The following is a 19,943-nucleotide window of genomic DNA, read 5'->3' as shown; positions in this document are numbered from 1 at the left end:
GTTTTTGTTTTTGTTTTTTTTAATTTTTTTTTTTTTTGATTTCTGGGGTATTTGGATCGATTTGATAATCAACTAGTTGTGTTCGAGGGATGAGACAAGTCTAGGGTCCCCTAAAGTGCTGCAATCTTAGCTCCTCTGTCCTTTCATTTTGGATAAATTTCTTTGTCTCCTCATTTAATCTGCCTCTCTATGTCTGTTTCTGTGTTAAGAAAGTCAGCTCTGTCTTCTGTTCTGGAAAGTAGTGACTTTATGAAGGAGAGGTCTCGCAGTGGCCTACAGTATAGTGTCTCCAGTTTATGGGAACCTAACACTTCAGGACAGTGTCCTTGTGTGTTGTGCCTGAGTCACTTTTCCTTTCAGTGCATTGTCTGCACTGGCTCTCTGGGTATCGCGCTGTGTTTGCTCTTTGCGCTGCTAGTGGAACCCAAGTGCCCAGCTCTGCGGGCTGTGTCTGCTAGGAAATTTGGGCACAGGATGGAGGTGTTAGGAAAATTTTTAGTGGGACACGAGTCTTAAGCCAGATCCACTGAAGCACTGCCGTGGTCGGGGGTACGTGCTGGGGTAGCCATTGGACTGAGGCTGGGTATGGCTGGGTTCCGCAGGGCCTATCACAGGATGATGGTTGGGGGCATGAAGCTGGTCTCAGTGCAAGGTGGGAGCTATGCACAGCACTCAGTGGTGGCTGGGTGCTGCTCGGTGCCTGGGTGCTGTGGAGTGGCTGGCCACAGTGTGTGGCGGCAGCGTGCACTCTGCCAAGGCTGTGCACCCTGCAGCTTGGAAGGGTACAGCGAGGCTTTAAGAAAATTTGCCCTGAGCTTAGGGCTGAGGCTATTGGGCTTGGAGTGGCAAGTCCTCGGAACCCGTGGGCCTGGCACACTGCTAGTAGGTTAGATAGCAAATGTCTGCGCAGTGCCACCTGCTGCAGGTGGCTCTGTGTTTATGCTGGCAGGATGGGTGAGAAACTGGTGACTGCCAGCTCCTCTTTCAGAGAAGTCCCCTAACATTCTCTAAAGTCACTCTGAACAGGTCTGTCCCCTGTTTGCCCCCATCCTGTGTCAACTGCCCTTTTTATGTTGCCTCTGTGCAGGCTGCTGTCTTTCTTTTGAGAAGGTCAAAATTTGAGTATTTGTATTAAATATATTTTTGGCTTCATGTTTTAAATTTAAAGCCAATTTGCCAACATATAGTGGAACTCCCAGTGCTCATCCCATCGTGTGTCCTCCTTAATGCCCATCAGCCAGTTACCCCATCCTCCCTCCCACCTCCCCTTCAGAACCCTTTGTTTCCCAGGGTCAGGAGTCTCTCATGGTTTGTCTCCCTCTCTTATTTTCCCCCACCCAGTTTCCCTCCTTTCCCTCGTGGTCCCTTTCACTATTTCTTATATTCCACATATGAGTAAAACCATATGATAGTTGTCTTTCTCCAATTGACTTATTTCACTCAGCATCATGGCCTCCAGTTCCATCCATGTTGATGTAAATGGTGGGTATTCGTCTTTTCTGAGGGCTGAGTAATATTCCATTGTATCTATAGGCCACATCTTCTCTATGCATTCATCTGTCGATGGACGTCATACCTCCTTCCACAGTTTGGCTATTGTGGACATTGCTGCTATGAACCCTGGGGTGCAGGTGTCCCATGGATTCCCTATCTCTGTATCTTTGGGGGAAATACCCAGTAGTATAATTGCTAGGTCCTAGGGTAGCTCTATTCTTAATTTCTTGAGAGACCTCCACACTGTTTCCCGGAGTTGCTGCACCAGCTTGCATTCCCACCAGCAGTGTAAGAGGGTGCCCCTATCTCCACATCCTCCCCAATATTTGTTGTTTTCTGTCTTTTTACTTTTAGCCATTCTCACTGGTATAAAGAGGTATGGATTTGTATTCCCTGATGGCAAGTGAGGTGGAACACTTTTTAATGTGTTGGCCGTGTGCAGGTCTTCTTTGGAGAAATGTCTGTTCCTGTCTTCTGCCCATTTCAAAACTGGATTGTTTGTTTCTTGGATGTAAAGTTGCATATGTTCTTTACAGATCTTGGATACTAGCCCTTTATCTGATACGTCATGTACAAATATCCTCTCCCATTCTGTAGGTTGTCTTTTAGTTTTGTTGACTCTTTCCTTTGCTGTGCAGGAGCTTTTTATCTTGATGAAGTCCTAAAAGTCCATTAGTGCTTTTGTTTCCCTTGCCTTTAAGGGACATGTCTTGCATAAAGTTGTTGTGGCCAAGGTCAAAAGGAGAACACTAGGATTTTGATGGATCCTGTCTCACATTTAGGTCTTTCATCTATTTTGAGTTTATTTTTGTGTATAGTATAAGAGAACAGTCTGGTTTCATTCTTTGGCACGTGGCTGTCCAATTCCCAACACCATTTATTAAGAGACTGTCTTTATTCCAGTGGATAGCCTTTCCTGCTTTGTTGCAGGCGAGTTGACCATCGAGTTGAGGGTCCATTTCTAGATTCTTTATTCTGTTCCATTGATCTATATGTCTGTTTTTGTGCCAGTACCATGCTGTATTGATGATTACAGCTTTGTAATATAGTAGTATACCGTCAGCTTTGGTTTTCTTCTTCAACATTCCTTTGGCTACTTGGGGTCTTTTCTGGTTCTATACAAATCTCAGGATTATTTGTTCCAATTCTCTGAAGAAAGTCCATGGTATTTTGGTAAGAATTGTATTGAATGTGTAGATTGCTCTGGGTAGCAGAGACATGTTCACAATATTGCACGAGAAACCGAAAGATACCTAGGAAAAAACTTAACCAATGAGGTAAAGCATCTGTACTGTAAAAACCACAGAACACTTGTGAACGAAACTGGGGAAGACACCAAGGGATGGAAAAATGTTCCATGCTCATGGATTGAAAGACTGAATATTGTGAAAATGGTTGTTGTCTTGTTAAAGGCAGTGATCCTGCTATCACTCACCCCTCCAGCTCACCCAGTGCTGGGTCAGCTGACTTTTAAAGTCCAGGCCCCAGGTCTCACTGGTTTTAAAAACTCACAGAATTCAGCCCATCTGGTTATTAAGGCCAGCTTTTATGAGGATTAATCTTCCTTGTGGAGCTTCCTGGTGTGAGGGCCTCTTTCTCAGCCCTCTCCTTGTGTGTAGTCCCCTCCTTCTTGTAGGTAGCCTCCTTCGACAATTCTGAGCTGAAGGGTTAACTTTCAGATGAAACTTCTCTATTTATAGTTGTGGAGTTTGCTCTACCAGTCTTCAGATCACTCTCTGGCTTACTGACGGGTGTGGATGATAATTGGTGACAAACATGGGACAGGGAGAGCTCAGGGTCCCCCTCCTCTGCCACCTTCCTCAAGTCTATCTTTTCATTAAGGATCTCACTGAGGTCCTCCACCCTTTTCTCGAGTGCGTTGAATATCTTTATGACCATTACTTTAAATTGTCTATTAGGCATATTAATTTTCCCCTTTTGGTTGAATTCTTTTCCTATGATTTAGTCCTGTTCTTTTAATTTTTTGAAAAGATTTTATTTATTTATTCATGAGAGACAGAGAGAGAGAGAGAGAGAGAGAGAGAGAGAGAGAGAGAGAGGCAGAGGCATAGGCAGAGGGAGAAGCAGGTTCTTGTGGGGAGCCCAATATGGAACTCGGCCCCAGGCCTGCGTGATCACGCCCTGAGCCAAAGGCAGATGCTCAACCACTGAGCCACCGCAGGGTCCCTGTCCTATTCTTTTCATTTGAGACACATTCCTTTGTTTCCTCATTATGTCCAACTCCCTCGGTCTCTTTCTGTGTGTTTGGAATGTCAGCTACATCTCCTGCTCTTGAAATTAGTGGCTTTATGAAGGAGAGGTCCTGTGGTACCCTGCAGTCCAATGTCCCCTGATCACCAGAACCTGGTGCTTCAGGGTTGTCTCCTATACGTTGCATGTCCCCTACTGTTGTTGCTGAGCCACATTTGACTTCAGTTCAGTTGTCTGCAGTGGCTCTCTTTCCCTGATGGAGGCAGGGTTTTGTCCTGTGTTAATGAGGCAGTCTGGGACTGCACTGGGCCTGAATTGAATCAGACCAGGTGTTTGCCAGAGTAGGGTAACACTGAACTGCTGGTTGCTTTCTCTGTGTTGTCTTTTGAGAAGCTTTCACTCTTGGGTGGGGCCTGCAGTCAGACCAGATGTCTGCCCTCAGCTGGTTGCTGGGGCTGTAGTTGGACTCATGTATGTAGTGATTTTCCCTTCCCCTCTTCCCCAGGCAGGAGCCACTTTGGAGTTGTGCTGGCTCCTTTCAGGGCTGCCGCACCCTGCCAGGCCTGTGGCACAGCTTTGGATGGGCTCTGGCCAGAGGTATTGTAGAGGCAGATCCACAGGAGAAGTCCGGCAGGGCATGAGGTGTTATCAAGGTTTGTATAGGTCTGATGTGGGACAGCTCCTGGAGCTGAGATCCGGTTGAAGTGCGTATGTTTGTAGGAGAATGTGGGGAGTGGGGTGCACTGTCAGCAAGTTAGGTAGAACACATTGTTGCTGCCCTGGTTCCTGCAAGTGTCTGTGGGTCTAGGGTGGGGATAAGGGATGCAAATGGCACCCACTAGCTCTTTTGTTCTTAAAGAAGCCTCCCAAAGATCCCTGCCTCTCCAACAGATGCTCTGAGATTAGTAAACAAAACTCCCTCCAGTGTACACTACCACCACCCAACCCCCCCACCCCTGGTGGTTTTCAAACTGCTGCTTGCATGCTGTATCTCCATGGGATTGTTTGTTGCGTTATCTCTTTAAGGGCAGGGACTCAATTTCCTATTGCCCTCTGGCTCCCCAGGAGTCAAGCCTGATGATTTTTAAAGACCCAGATGTTAGGCCCTATTGATTGTGAGAACTGGCAAAATTGTGTTGTTCTAGTTTTCAAAGTCAAATGTTATAGGGGTTTGTCTTTCCTGTGTGGGTTCCACCTGCCTGGTGTGAAGGCCTCCTCCTTACCCCTCTCTGAGGCCACAGCAGCCCTCTCTTGTGGATAGTTGTATAGGTCCTTTAACTCCTGACCCATCTCTGCCCTCCTTTCCTTCTTGGTTGTGACCTCTTCCTTCCATTTAGCTGTGGAGAGTCTGTTCTGCCAGTCTTCAGGTGGTTTTCTGGGGTATTTACACTGATGTGGATTTTATCTGCTCTCTTCCCTGAAGTCCTCCTCTGTCCCTTTTTAAATCAGTTTGTTTTCTTCACTCTTGATTTATATGAGTAACTTTATATTAACCACTTCTGAGATAGATGGTTTACAAAATATGTTTTTTTCTTATTCCACAGGTTGCCTTTGCATTTGGCTAATCGTTTGGCTGTACATAAGTTTTGAATTTGATGTAGTTATATTTATTTTTGTTTATTTGGTTTTTTTTGGTTTTGTCTTTTCTTTTCTTTTCTTTTTTTTGCTTTGGCTATGATTTTATACCCAAGAAATTGTTGCCAAGACCTCATTCATTCAAAGTGAAACAGTTATTTCTTTTTTATTGAGGTATAATTGACATATAGCGCTATATTATTTTCAGGTGTTCACATGGTTTGATATTTGTATATCTTGTGAAATGATTACTACAATAAGCCTACTTAACTTCTGTCACCACACAAAATTAATCGAAGTATAATTGACACACAATATTATAGGAGTTTCAGGTGTACAACATTCATATGCATTATGAAATGATCTCTGTAATAAGTCTAGTTACCATTTGTCACCAAAGTTAATACAGTAGTACTGTCTATTCCCTGTGCTATACATTAACATTACATCCCCATGGTTTATTTATTTTAAAACTGAAGTTTGGGCAGCCCCCGTGTCGCAGCGGTTTAGCGCTGCCTGCACCCTGAGGTGTGATCTTGGAGACCACGGATCAAGTCCCATGTCAGACTCCCTGCATGGACCCTGCTTCTCCCTCTGCCTGTGTCTCTGCCTCTCTGTCTCTGTGTGTGTCTCTATGAATAAATAAATAAAATCTTAAAAAAATAAAATAAAACTGAAGTTTATGCTTCTTGATACTTTCATCGATTTTGCCCAACCCCCAACCCCCCTCTCTTCTGGCAACCATCAGTGTGTTTTCTGTATTTAGGAGTCTGGTTTTGTTTTCTCATTTGTTTTGTTTTTTAGGTTCCACATACAAGTGAAAATGTATGGTATTTGTCTTTCTCTGTCTGACTTATTTCATTTAGCATAGAACCTTTAAGGTCTATTTGTATCCTCACAAATGGCAAGATTTCATTCTTTTTTATGACTGACTGGTATTCCATTTTGTGGTGTGTGTTGGTGTAACATTTGCTTTATCCCTTCATCATCAGTGGGGACTTAAAATGTTTCCATGTCTTGGCTATGGTATGTAAAGTTACAGTGGGTATGAAGGTGCGGATATCTCAGTTTTTTGAGGAGCCTCCATATTATTTGGTTGAGCCAATTTACTTTCTGAAAAACAGTGTGTAAGGGTTCCCTTTTTTCCCTATGCTTGCCAACACTTGTTATTTCTTACTTTCTTGGTGATAGCCATTCTAACAGGTGTGAGGTGATGTCTCATTGTGGTTTACATTTGCATTTCCTTAATGATTAATGATGTTGAGTATGTTTTCGTGTTAGCTGTTGGCCATTTGAATGCTTTTCTTGGAAAAATGTCTATTCAGGTCATTAAAATGTCCATGAGGTCCATTTGGTCTAAGGTATAGCTCAAGTCCATTATTTCTACTTTTACAGGATTATTTATTTATTTATTTGTTTGCTTTACATACTATCCAATATCTATTTCATCTCATATATTTGTTCAAGCCACCTCTAATCTCCACCAAATGCTTAATTCCTGTGCAATGGTTATGTGTTACCTTGTTCATTTCCTTTATCAATTCTTCAGAGTTTGTTATTATATATTTGTGGAACTATTTTGTATATGCATATTTCTTCCTACTAGAATGTAAAGTCTGTGAAGACAATGAACATATCTGTTTTCATATCAATTTAATACACTCAGAATGTAGTATGGTATGTGTCACAACACTGGTATTCCATAACCATTTTTATTTTCGCATTATTAATTAAATTAGTGTATATATTAGCAATGTTTGGGGCTTAGTCCAGTCAAGATAAAGAGAGTATTTTTTGCTTTCCTTCGATATTATCCTTGTGACATATGTATTCTTTAGGGTTACATTTCTGAGAGGTCCATGGTGTGGAGCAAGCTTTGGATACTCATGGCTTCCTACCTGGGATAAAAAATGAGGAAAATCTTAAAAACGAATGTTAACTTCAAACGAATGCTTTTAAACCTAGTTTTCTTCTTTGTCTTTCCTGGGATACTTAAAAGAAACCCTTTATATCATGAGAAATTTCAACAATATGTAGTGGTAGAGAGAATAGTGCCAAGTATCAACAGTCCACCTTTAATCATTATTAATTCATGGATAATTTTGTAAACCTACCCACTTAATTTTACACATATACTGGATTAGTTTGATGATATTCTTATAAGTCATATCATTTTATCGATGAATATGCTATTATGAAATCTAAAATTTAATGACTTCTAGGAAACATTAACACTGCCATTATCACACCCAAAAGTAGATTAAAAATTTCTTAATAGTGTCAGAGTTCAATTTCTGTGATTGTTTCACAAGAATTTTTTAACAGTTCTTTTATTTGAATATGCATCCAAACAAAACTTATCATTTGGTTGATATGTATCTTAATTTTTTTAATATGAAGTTTATCTGTTCTTTATTTTCCCTGCAAATGATTTGCTGAATAAAAGGATTTTCTAATTATGTATTTTTAAATAGTATGATATTAAATATTAATAGTCACAATTCATGCACACAATCAGAAATAAGAAAAATAACTCAAATAATTTTTTAAATCACATAATTTAGTATCATGAGGATTGATATCTTTGTTTAAGGTAAAGTCATGTGATGATCTCCCTTTTAACTTTTAGCTAATATCGAAATGATTGCGCTTGGTGTTAGAATTTAAATTCTATTTTAAAATTATGTGAAGTTTTACAAATGAAGCCCCTTAATAAAATGCATCTTCCATTAAATTTTTTTTCCTCCTTATTTCATTGAGAAGGAGTCTGAGTAAGTCAGTATTTGTGTATTCCTAGGGCACTGGTTAAAATGGGATTCAGTATACACCTTATAGTACAATAATGCGCACACACACACACACACACACACACACACACATACACCTCTTCCCAAATTCCTGAGTTCCCATCTCACGATTCCTTGAGATTTATTTTTTTTTTAAGTTTTCTTTATTTATGATAGTCACAGAGAGAGAGAGAGAGAGAGAGAAAGGCAGAGACATAGGCAGAGGGAGAAGCAGGCTCCATGCACCGGGAGCCCGATGTGGGATTCGATCCCGGGGCTCCAGGATGACGCCCTAGGCCAAAGGCAGGCGCCAAACCGCTGCGCCACCCAGGGATCCCTTCCTTGAGATTTATATAACATTTATTTGACAGCCTATTGCCAAAAACTCTCCCTGAATACATTAGTGCATTTTCAGATGATTACATTTTTTATACTAAAATTTGTATTTTATACCTTTGACATCATAATTGCTGACATTCTTTTAATACAGTTTATTTTATTTTATTTTTTTAAAATTTTTATTTATTTATGATAGTCACACAGAGAGAGAGAGAATGGCAGAGACACAGGCAGAGGGAGAAGCAGGCTCCATGCACGGGGAGCCCGACGTGGGATTCGATCCCGAGTCTCCAGGATCGTGCCCTGGGCCAAAGGGAGGTGCTAAACCGCTGCGCCACCCAGGGATCCCAATACAGTTTACTTAAAGCAATTTAAGGTTCTCAGCAAAATTGAGGGGAAGGTACAGAGATTTCCCATCTATCCATGTCCCCACCAGGCACAGCCTCCCCTACTATCAGCATCCCTTACCAGAGTGGTACATTTATTACAATTGATGACACTATTTTGATAGATTATTATCACCAAAGTCCATAGTTTCCATTAGGGTTCACTCTTGGTGTACATTGTGTGGGTTTGAACAAATGTGTAATGGCACGTACCTACCATTATAATACAATGCAGAGTAGTTGCACTGGCCTGACCTCCTCTGTGTTCTGTTACCTACATTTTCTTGATAACTTCTGGGTCAGATTCCCTAAATTTACTAGTTCCTAGTCTCCATTGTTAATTATTCTCTTACTTCTACCTCGCAGGTAACTCTTGATCCTTGAATTATCCCCAAAGTAAATATGCATAAGGTCTGTTATAATATAGCATATCTTTGGTCTTAAAAACCTCAAGTCAATTTCTTATGACTTACTGTTCTAAGAATTCTCTTAGCAATCTTCCACTAGTGACATGTCACTGACTGCTATACCCTATCTATTCTCTTAGCCTAAGCCAATCTCAGAGTCTCTGAGTTGCTGGGGAAAGCAAAATCCTCTCTTTAACTTATGAAAAGAAATTCATTCACAGCTCCATTTTTGAATCTTCTAAATCATTAATGGACTCAGGAAAAGAGAAGTGCTTTTAATACGATATAATCAATTCTTTTTAATAATACAGATACAAATAGCAATGTTTTTTCATGTATTTCCATATTATGTGTAATCAAGATTATTCAAATTCTGTCAATAACTGCAAGGAAAGTATTATTACTTCCAGAGAATGGATGAGAAAGATGAGTCTCAGAATACATATGCGCAGTGTTACAATGTTTAAAATATTAGCTATAAAGGGCTGAATCCTGAATTTGGATTTAAGTTTCTTTTCATCAAACTCTACTATATCAACACTTGTGTTAAAATTGTCTTTTTTTCTTCCAGTGATGCTTTAAATTCACTGATACAGGTGGTGTGGCCAGGGACAGCCTCATACATTTCATAGCTGTTCCATAATATTGCCTTAGACACCATGTATGGAAACACTACTTGCAGAGGGAAAAGACTAAGGCCAGTATGTGCCTAAAATAATTTCAAAGGGAAAATGACTCCGAGTCAAGTCACATACACTTTCCGAGTGAAGCTTTAGACAACTCAAGAACACCAGAGAATTCCATCTGTTGATCCATTTCCTCTGCAAGAGTTTCCACTAGAAGACAATGAATCTAGAAGAGAATACAGCATCCATAGCTGCCAGTACATTATCCTCTATGTTGTCCCTGCGGGCCTTTCTCTCTCATAGATTCATTCTTTCCAAATACAAGAAGGATGAGGGGTGGAGGCACGGGACTGGAGTTATTGGGGTGTTGTGCAGTTTCCTTGGGTGCCCAGGGATGCACAGGGATACACAGGGATTCAGTGAGCTTGACCTAAGATGATCTGCCTAGAAACATCCTGCAGATATATTCACTCTACTATCCCTGATATGCCACCGCAGCACAGGAAAGTCTACGTGCTTATCTAGAAGAGATTCATGTAAGAGGTGAGGCAAACTACACCTGTGTTCTAAGAAACTTAACTATGTCTATGATTTCTACTCCCTTTCTCATCCTGTTGTTGCTGTCCCTAAGTAAGAACAAAGTATTTGGTTCTCCTCAGGTACTTACTTTATGGTCTTATTCTAATGCTCTCTTACTTGACTTCCATTTATTTTCCTGCCTAAAGAATTCTTGTCTTGTCATGGGTGAGGATGGGAGAGGAAAGCTTCTCCTATCATCATTCATTCTTCACAAATTGAAATTTTAAAGTTTTGGAAAACAATTTGTCTTTTGGTACTTATGAAATTCAAAATTTCTTTATCTTAACTTATGTATCTGTCATAGCTTTCTAAAATTATGTTAAAAGAAGTATGAACTTATTTCTTGGCTTTGTATTTCTCCTCTACCAAATCTATACCAAGGTCAGAGGGCTTATATGACTTTTCTTGGTGTCTGAATTGGGAGAGTGTGGCAGTACCCAGACATGAGAATAACAGGAAGAGAGAACCATTAACCTTACTTACCTAAGATATCAAAATATTATCAGCCTATACCTGCATTTTCTGGTGTTGCTGGGCATGAAACATAATATGGAAAGTGAGATTAGGAAGGTCTAAAAAAAAGGGGGACCAAAGTCCTAATCAGCCCTGAGATGAAAGACAGGAAAAATTGATCTAAAGGATCTCTTAAAGAGAAAATTATTATTTCCATGGGAATACTAGATCAGAGTAATGAGGGATCAGGTAACTGGTTGGGATATCCCAGAGATCTCATTGTAGTTGACAATTGAGGAAAGAAAAGAAAACAAACAAACAAAAACAGGCAGTCAAGGAAGGGGTAGAATTTAAAGGGTGAGCGCTCAGAGGATATAGTTCTTGAGTCCCAGAGAAGAGGTGACAGAGAAGCACTGGTAGAGAGTAGGAATATGATGAACTGGGCAAGGAAATAGCGCTAGGTGGCTTATCCGGTCCACTCTTCTGCTCTGGGAGGTGGGCATGCAGTGCACCTGCAATAGGACAGACATAGATGGTTGGATTTTAGGGAGCTGCTGTGCTGTCATCATCCCCTCTCCCAATTCTCCTATAACCTTCCAACCACATTTGGGTCCACAGACTCCTCCCACTTTCCATCCTCCCGGACTCTGTCTCCAACTCTCAGGTCTGACAAATCTGAATCCTTACCTTCCTTTCTAGGGTGCAGCTCACAAAGGTCCTTGATGTCTGGAAGTACCACCCGAGCGCAGGCCTTGGATAATGAAGACGGTGCCCATCACGATGCCCACAAGGCCCACAGCCAACCCCAGGGCACAGACCACAGTCTCTGTCAGCTCTGACATAGGGGTTGGAACTTCAGGTTCTGTGAAAATGAGGTTGTGAAAGTCAGAATACAGTGTTGGTTCAAGTACAGGTGTGAGACGGAGTGGGGGGTTGAGGAGGGTGATGGTGCTGTTGGGTCTATGAAGTCTCAGGGCACCAGGCTTAGGGAAGAGAGTGAACTCTGTTATTAGAAACCCTGAAGTGTCATAAACATGCTTTGAGCCTCGAGACTCCAGGGCTGACAGGCAGGATGCTTTGGACTTGACAAAGAAAAGGAGGCACCACGGGAGGGGGAATTCACACATACCCCAGTGTTTCAGAAGTGGCTCATCCAGGCCCCAGTGCTCCACTTTGCAGTCATAAATATCCTCAGCAGAAGGGAGGAAGGTGAGGTAACTGATCTTTGAGAAGGAATGATCCCCTTTGGCGAGGAAGCTGGTTTCAGAAACCCCTTCTGTGACTGAGTGCCTGTTCTTCAACCACGTGACATTGATCACAGGAGGAAAGATGTTGTCCACGAGACAGATGAGGGTGTTGGGCTGACCCAGCATCACAGGAGACTTGGAAAACACAGTCACCTCAGGAACCTCTGTGGTGAGGAAGCCGCACTGCATGAATTGCAATAACTCTGCCTGAGGCTCTGCACTGGGTCCTAGAGGAGCCCTCCCAGCAACAGTTCTCCACGCGGTGGTGGAAGGCTTCTTGCCCACCTTCTGCTTGGGAACGCCGTATATGCACTGCCTACACTTTATCCCCAGCCCTTCTCTGGGCAGGTGTGCTTATTAGGTAGCATATCCACAGGGCGTCTCCTTGAGGGATTCAAGGGACATGGTACGGGAGTAAGGATCCTTGCATTACATGGCAATATTTCAGTTTTCAGATGGGGGAGGACGAGGGTTCAGTAATTACTATGAGAAGATCTGGGGGAAGATCCTTGGAAAACAGTGAAGAGTGTCTGTGCTAGGGAGGAAGGGAGAGAGAGCTGGGATGTGGGGACAGATTCAGGGCGGAGAGGCAGAATGGTAGACACATACCATTGGTAGCAGCAGTTTGGTTGGACCTTTCAATCAGGATGTTCAAGTTTTGTTTTGCTATAGCCAAGTTTCTCAGTGCACCCTGGGGGTCAAAACTTGTGAACGTGCTAAACACAGGCAGCCGCCAGACAGTTTCCTTCTTCTCCAGGTCCACGTAGAACTCCTCATCGCCATCGAATTCATGGGTGTACTGGCCGGAGGGACCGTAAGACTGGTAGACGTTGACGCCGTAGTAGGCAACGTGGTCGGCTGGTGAGCAGGGGTGAGGAGCAGGAAGCAGGACACAGAGGGAGAAAAGAGCCTTAGTCAACCGAGTGTCAGAACAAACTGCGGGCAAACAGATATTGCGAGCTTCATCCTGGGCACAGCTTAGGCACGTTTCCCAGCACCTGCCCCTCTCTCGTGTCGCTGGTGCCCAGTCAAGCAGGCTCTGCTTTTGCACTGCCGCGCATGCTCCGTGAGAGCACGATGACGACAGCCTTGCTGCTGCTCTTCCCCTGTGTGTAGCCCAGCACCTGGTGCGCTCGGGAGGCTCAGTAGACAAATATTACAAGGAAATGAAAGAAGGAATGAACAAGGTATCGTGGCTATAGCTTCCTTTATCAGAAACTCACTTAACTTCTCTCTGCTTCACCAGTTTTACCTCTTGCTTAATTCCTTCATCAGTTAACAGCACATAAATTGATTCCTCTCCCCAGGACTGGCTCAGAGCAGAATATTTTCTGCAGAGGCAAAGCTTCCTTCCTTCCTTCTTCCTCCTCCTCTCTCCTGCGCCTTCTTCTGCTGCTTCTTATTTTGTCAAAAAAAGCACGAAGGATTGTATTCTTCGAAAAGAGTTTCTTAGCTATTTTAGGGTATAAGAAAGAGTATGACGAGGACAGCGACAGTGTTAAAAAGTTTATAAAAAAATAAACAATACTCCTAAGGTCTCTGGTTCCTTTTTTAAAAATATTTTATCTATTTTGTTGACAGAGCGAGGGAGCATAAGCAGAGGAGGCAGCAGAGGGAAGGGAAGAAACATGCTCCCCACAGGTAGCCCCACTTGGGGCTCTGTCCCAGGACTCTGGGATCATGACCTGAGCCAAAGGCAGACACTTAACCAATGGAGCTACCCAGGAGCCACCAAGTTCTCTTGTTAACGATGGTAAGCCTCAGAGGGGAGCACTTGATTCATCAGAAGTACAAAATGGAAGCTTCATTAGATTTTAGATTTCTGTCACTCCCCATCCCTCGTGCTTTTTTTTCCCTTGCAAACCCCTAACCTAATTCTGACTTGCATTTCTATCTGTTTAGGACTCCTGGTAAACTGTGGCCCTTCTCTTCAAATGGACAGTGCAGGGGATCCCTGGGTGGCGCAGCAGTTTGGCGCCTGCCTTTGGCCCAGGGCGCGATCCTGGAGACCTGGGATCGAATCCCACGTGAGGCCCCAGTGCATGGAGCCTGCTTCTCCCTCTGCCTGTGTCTCTGCCTCTCTCTCTCTCTCTCTGTGACTATCATAAATAAATAAAAATTAAAAAAAAAAAAACAAAAACAAAAACAAATGGACAGTGCATTTTGCAAGGATGCCAAAGTAGAATGGCAGCAGTATGACTCCACCCGGTGAGCCTAACTGGGCATTTTTGTAAAGAGATATGTGAGCTTTTTATCGTTTCCTCCTTATGCTCTTCCTCATTTGCTGAACATCAGCAAGATGTCAGACATGAGGAGCAGGGGGTCAAACACCCATCAGCATGGTTTCTGTCTTCAAGGGGTTTATTGCGTGGTGGGAGAGTCAAGTGAGTACAGGAACAAATGCAGTATGCTGTGGTGAGTCCTGCAGGGAACAGCAGCAGTCTTATGGTCCCACTTCCTCTGCAAATATGTCATCTGCCAGTCAAACCAAAGCACATTCTTCTTGCATGTTCCTTGGCCTTTTTAGGGGTGTGTCTCCTTGTAACAAAGCTATCTTTTCAGACTTCCTGGGTACCTCCAATTCCTTTTGGAAGTTTCTGTCCGGTTAGCAACATTTCAGTTAATTAGTCTCATCGAACATTTTTTTGGCTTCACTATAACCTCCAACGCCTCCATCCCAATGTCTTGCTTTCCAGATTTATCTATGCCTCATCCGACTCACTCTCTTCCTTGCCCAGCATGACCCCCGCCCCGCCCCGCCCCGCCTTGGTGATTACTTAAAGGCCCTCCATCAAACCCTCTGCATCCTCTAGCCTTTATCCTTGGTCCCCTTGGTTCCTTTTTCAAACATGAGTATATGCAATTATTCTTTCCATTTGGTGCTTGTCCAAGGCACCATTTGTTGATGAACATCACACTACACGGCTGACTGGAACTGATTCACTCCTGTATTTTCAGCCTCAGCTGGGTCCATAGTTCTGCTCAGCGATATTCCTTCTGCTTTCCTTCATCTTTGAATCCCCAAAATTAATCTCACTGTTTGCTCAAAAGTGTGTATTGAATATCAATTGCTATTCTCAAGGATCACAGACATTTGGGTGAGTGGAGGTTGATAGACACAGAGCTAGTCAAACCATACGGAAGTTAATCAGCACTGCTCAAGGCTGTTGTATGACTCGTGAGCCTCATCACTATTGGGTCCCTTTCCTCATAAAATATTAGACATCACACTTTGTGACTGCATTGGTATAAAGATAAATATAATCCAGGTTGAATTAAAAATTAAAACATTTTCCTCTACCTCATAAGTTCACTTCTTCTAATTTTAAAAGAAACTAAAACATTTTATGGTGCCCTAGAAGCATCATAGACCCTTGGCACTGTGCTTACTGGATAAATTGAGCCTGACCAAGATGCTCTGGCATGATGTTGAAGAAGGAAATTAGAAGTTCTCTGGCAAAGTGAGGCAAACTTCCCCGACCAAATTAAATTAGGATGGGAACACTCATGGCTAACAAAGATGTTGAAAATTAGAGTATGCTCCATTTCACTTTGCCTCTTAAGGCTGCTTGGTTTTTCTACTTTGATTGTTACAAACCTACTCTTTGTAGAAGATATGATATATATGTACAATGGAATATTTTAGAGTCATAAAAAGAATGAAATCTTGCCTTTTGCACAATGTGGTAGGAGCTAGAGCGTGTAATGGTAAGCGAAATAATCATTCAGAGAAAGACAACTATCATATAGTTTCAGTGATGTGTGGAATTTAAGAAAGAAAACAAAGAAACAAAAGAAACAAAATACACTCTTAATTGTAGGGAAGAAACTGTTGTTTACCGAAGGATAAGTGACTGGGGGGCATGGCTGAAACAGGTGAGGGGATTAAGAATACATTTATCTTGGAGGCACATGGGTGGTGGCTCATTGGTTGAGCATCTGCCTTCAGCTCAGATCATAATCTTGGGGTCCTGAGATTGAGTCTGGCATCAGGCTCCCCACGGGGAGCCTGCTTCTCCCTCTGCCTATGTCTCTGCCTCTCTCTCTGTGTTTCTCATGAATAAATAAAAATCTTTAAAAGAAAAAAAGTACATTTATCTTGATGAGCACTGAGTAATGCATAGAATTGTGGAATCACTACACTGTACGCTAGAAACGTATAGGTTAACCATCCTAGAATTAAATTAAATTAAAAAATTAACTCACACCTGTAATCGAAACAGTTAAGAAACAAGTATGATCATTGACATGGATATGTTTACATTATTGGAAAAATATTTCTAAATACATATTTGATTTAATTATTCCTGAATGACATATATGAGGTCATGTGGTTGAATGACTTGTCTAAAGGTATTCAGCTGGGCTTGTATCCCACTCCCCTCATGCCAGTTCCCAGCATGAAAATGCGTGTAAATTTGAGTCAAAGAAGAGGATACACTTCCTTATATCTACATAGTATACATAATTCATGAAACTTTTTACCCCAAGTGAGACTATAGAAAAAACACGTAGAAAGTTTCAAAATGTTTTCAGAGACATTTGGGAGCAATCGTTCATGACTTTTTAGTAACAAAACAAATTTGGTTTTAGTAACGAAACAAAACATGGAAACATCCCTATACTTTAAGGTAATCATGAATGAATGCCATCAAGCCCTCTAGCCTATATTCACTAGATCTGAGATTAGAAATGGAATAATATCCTTGATGAACTCTGCAACATCACAGGGAGCAAAGACAGTGGGTTGGGTCTCTAGTTTCCTGAAGGAAGAATGATTAAAAATTTTAGAATTGCTTAATATTGAGAACACCTTTGAGGAGTCTCCACTATTTTATGCCATTCTCTCTTTTACCCCTTCCAATTCCTTTTCCCTAGTCTAGTCCCCATATCCCTCAGGTGTGCACTCACCCACAATCTCTTCGCCTCCAGAGGGGCTCATCATAATAGTCAGGATGAGGATCCCCAGAATCAGAACTCTGTTTAGGATCATCCTCTTCTCCGTGTGGTCTCCACACTTGCTGTTCTGAATTGCAGAACTAGGGTGAGGACCCAACAGAAAGGGGAATCCAAAGACACCCAAACCCAAACCTGCCAGGTCAGGTTCTGGCCAATCAGAAAAATGCCTTATGGTGACACTGCTGTTGCCAGTTGAAGAGTTTGTACTAAGAAGCCAGAAGATACTGGGAAATCCCCTTGTTCTGAGGTAGCCTGCATGGAGAGTGGACCTGGGGGAATTACCTAGGAAAGGAGGAGGCGCACTCAATCAATCTTCCTTTGGATGTGTATGCTTGTTGGTGGCAGCAAGAGGGGCGGAGTTTCTGAGTAGCCTCATGTATAGAGAACATAATCACTTACATGGTTTTCTTCAGGCTCTTCTGGGTTACAGTCGCCAAAAATTCTCCTATAAATTGATTCCCCTCCTTGGCAATCCTTAACTCCTTCCCTTTTCCTGGCCTCCGAATGTATTTTTTTTTTTTTTTTTTTTTTGCTTCCATAGTGCATATAAAATTTTCCAAATTTTGATTTATCTACAAAGAATTTCTTCTGATGGTAACCAAGGATTACCTTTGCTTTACTACATATGTAATTCCTGTTAAATTCCTCTTATGGTCTCAAAAGCTCCAGTATTTGCATCTGGGACGATAAAAGAAGTCATAAGGTCATTAATGCTGCCTACAGTAATTGCATCATTTTTCACTGTCATGGTTTCCCTACCCTGAGCGTTCTTTGTGTTCTGTGTTTCAGTGCTGCCTGCCTATATTTAAAGGCAAGTTGGGGACATTGATTGCATTAAAGACTGCTTCAGCAGCCTCACTGTATTATTTTTAGTTTTCAATTTTTTTTTTTTTATATTTAAGAATGTAAGTCAAATGTTGAGGGTAGAATGAGGGGAACTGCTGTGATTTAGAAATTGATTTCCTTCCCTGACATCCTGGAAGTTTTCATATTCTTTATCCTGCTACGTATTCCAGATAATTGTGAGGGACTAGGAATTGAGCTGAAGACAAAGGCAGTCCTTAGTCCTTCTTTTTCCAGAAGAACCGATTTTCTGTGAGGTATGGAAGCTACAAGATACTAAGGGCTTCCACTTAGAATCAATCACTCTGTGCCTGTTGGATGGCCTTCTATTGCTCAGTACTCTGTCATACCCTGTATTGACAGACATGATAGGAAGACTGGGACAGGAAAAGCTCTGGCATCTGAGAGCTACTTGGTACTAGTAACCAGGTGTGCTACCCACAGCCAGGTTCTGGTGTTTTCCTGGTGAACATAAAAATGTCATAGAACAGCAGTGTAAGCCACTCTGTGACGACCATGATGGATAAAGACAGAAACAAGGCCAGTCAGTAACCATGTCTGAACATAGACAAAATAGAAATATTGTCCAGGCCACAAAAAGACCAAGCAATCCTCCTGGCTGACAAGCAACTAAGAGCAGAGTCCCTCTATCTTATATGCTCCTCAAAATCACCTAACACAAACCCAAACCTTACAGTAGTTAAATTGTCGGTTTCGTGTGTTGCTAAGCTATAGTCCTCAGTTATTCAATCACACATTAATGCTGTAATTGCTCTGGAAATATTTTGTAGATGTGATTAAAATAAATAAAGAGTTGACGTAAAGCAAGGGAGGTCTTCCTAGATAATCTGGATGACTCCAAACCAAGTAGTTGTAAAGTCTTAAGAGCAGAGATGTGGGCACCCAGATGGCTCAGTGGATTAAACGGCTGGCTCTTGATCTCAGCTCAGGGTTGTGAAATCAAGCCCCGTTTTGGACTCCATGCTGGGCATGAAACAGACTTTAATTAGGATAAAAAAAAAAGAGGGGAGATGAGCCTGAGAGCCCCGTTTTTCTCCGTGGTGAATTTTCTACCTCATGACAATGAACAATTAAAGCAACTTGTTCATTCTCAGGTGTGCTCCTGATGGTCTTTGGCTGGAGGCATTAACAGCAACTCATCTGAGCGCTGTGAGGAATACATATATATATATATACTGTACTCGGAATGAAAAATTCCTGGGGCTCCCACTATACCTGTAGTACGTGAATATCACCCCCAAGCTACAAGGAGGATATTGAGTTTCAGAAAGGTGAAGGAATTTACTCAGGGTCCCACAGCTGGTGAGTGCAGAGCTGCAGAATGACAAGGGTCACTCATGAGTCTTTGTAGGGGAGGGAGTTTCCTGTGTGGATTCAGAATACAGGTCCTAACATAATTACGATAGATATTTGACCCTACGGGTGGATTTATTCTTTCAAGTCTGTGCCTTTATGGATCATTCGGGATTTGAGGTTTCACTGAGGCATGCTTCATTTACTGTGCAGCCTCCTTCTTTCTGTGCAGGAGATACCATGTTTCTGGGCTCTTCTTGGATCCAGACTTATCTGGTCTGTACTGTTAAAATCAGAAACAAATGGCATCCAGCCTCAAAACTTTTACAAACAAAGCTTAATTTGGCTTATTTTGCAAGGCTAACTTGAACCCGGTCATTTCTTGCTTGTACCTTTGGAAGGCACAATTTTAATCATTCAAACAACAGTAATTCAGCTTATTTTGCAAGGTCATCTTGAATTGGATGATTTCTTGCTTCAGCCTGTGGAAAGGACAAATGAAATTGAACTCTTTCCCATGGTTGATATGAGGTAACCACTGAAAACTGAATATTGTAGCCAATCCTTGTGAAGATTAAGCAGTCACTGCTTTCTCATGACATAGCTACCTTATAATAAGCTATCCCTGAGCCTTGCACCTTGTGGTTTAAAATACTTCTGGTGTGCAAACTGTCTTTTGACTTGTGCACAAGAAATCTCTACTAATTTCTACTTCCTTGATTCA

General features: G+C 42.1%; 1 protein-coding gene across 1 annotated transcript; it reads right to left on the bottom strand.

Moving 5' to 3' along the window:
* Window positions 1-9,458: 9,458 nt before the first annotated feature.
* On the bottom strand, window positions 9,459-17,146 carry LOC140594625 (SLA class II histocompatibility antigen, DQ haplotype D alpha chain-like). The gene is made up of 5 exons (XM_072728985.1): window positions 17,015-17,146; window positions 12,713-12,961; window positions 11,986-12,267; window positions 11,544-11,718; window positions 9,459-11,368 (listed from the first exon to the last, which is right to left on the bottom strand). The coding sequence occupies exons 1-4, from the start codon at window positions 17,094-17,096 to the stop codon at window positions 11,564-11,566; spliced, it is 768 nt and encodes a 255-aa protein (XP_072585086.1). The 5' UTR covers window positions 17,097-17,146; the 3' UTR covers window positions 9,459-11,368; window positions 11,544-11,563.
* Between the last annotated feature and the right edge of the window lie 2,797 nt (window positions 17,147-19,943).

This window comes from Vulpes vulpes, chromosome 1, assembly GCF_048418805.1.
Source record: "Vulpes vulpes isolate BD-2025 chromosome 1, VulVul3, whole genome shotgun sequence".
Classification (NCBI taxonomy): Eukaryota; Metazoa; Chordata; class Mammalia; order Carnivora; family Canidae; genus Vulpes; species Vulpes vulpes.
Note: the sequence above shows the minus strand (reverse complement) of the source record. Positions and strands in the feature narration are given on the sequence as shown.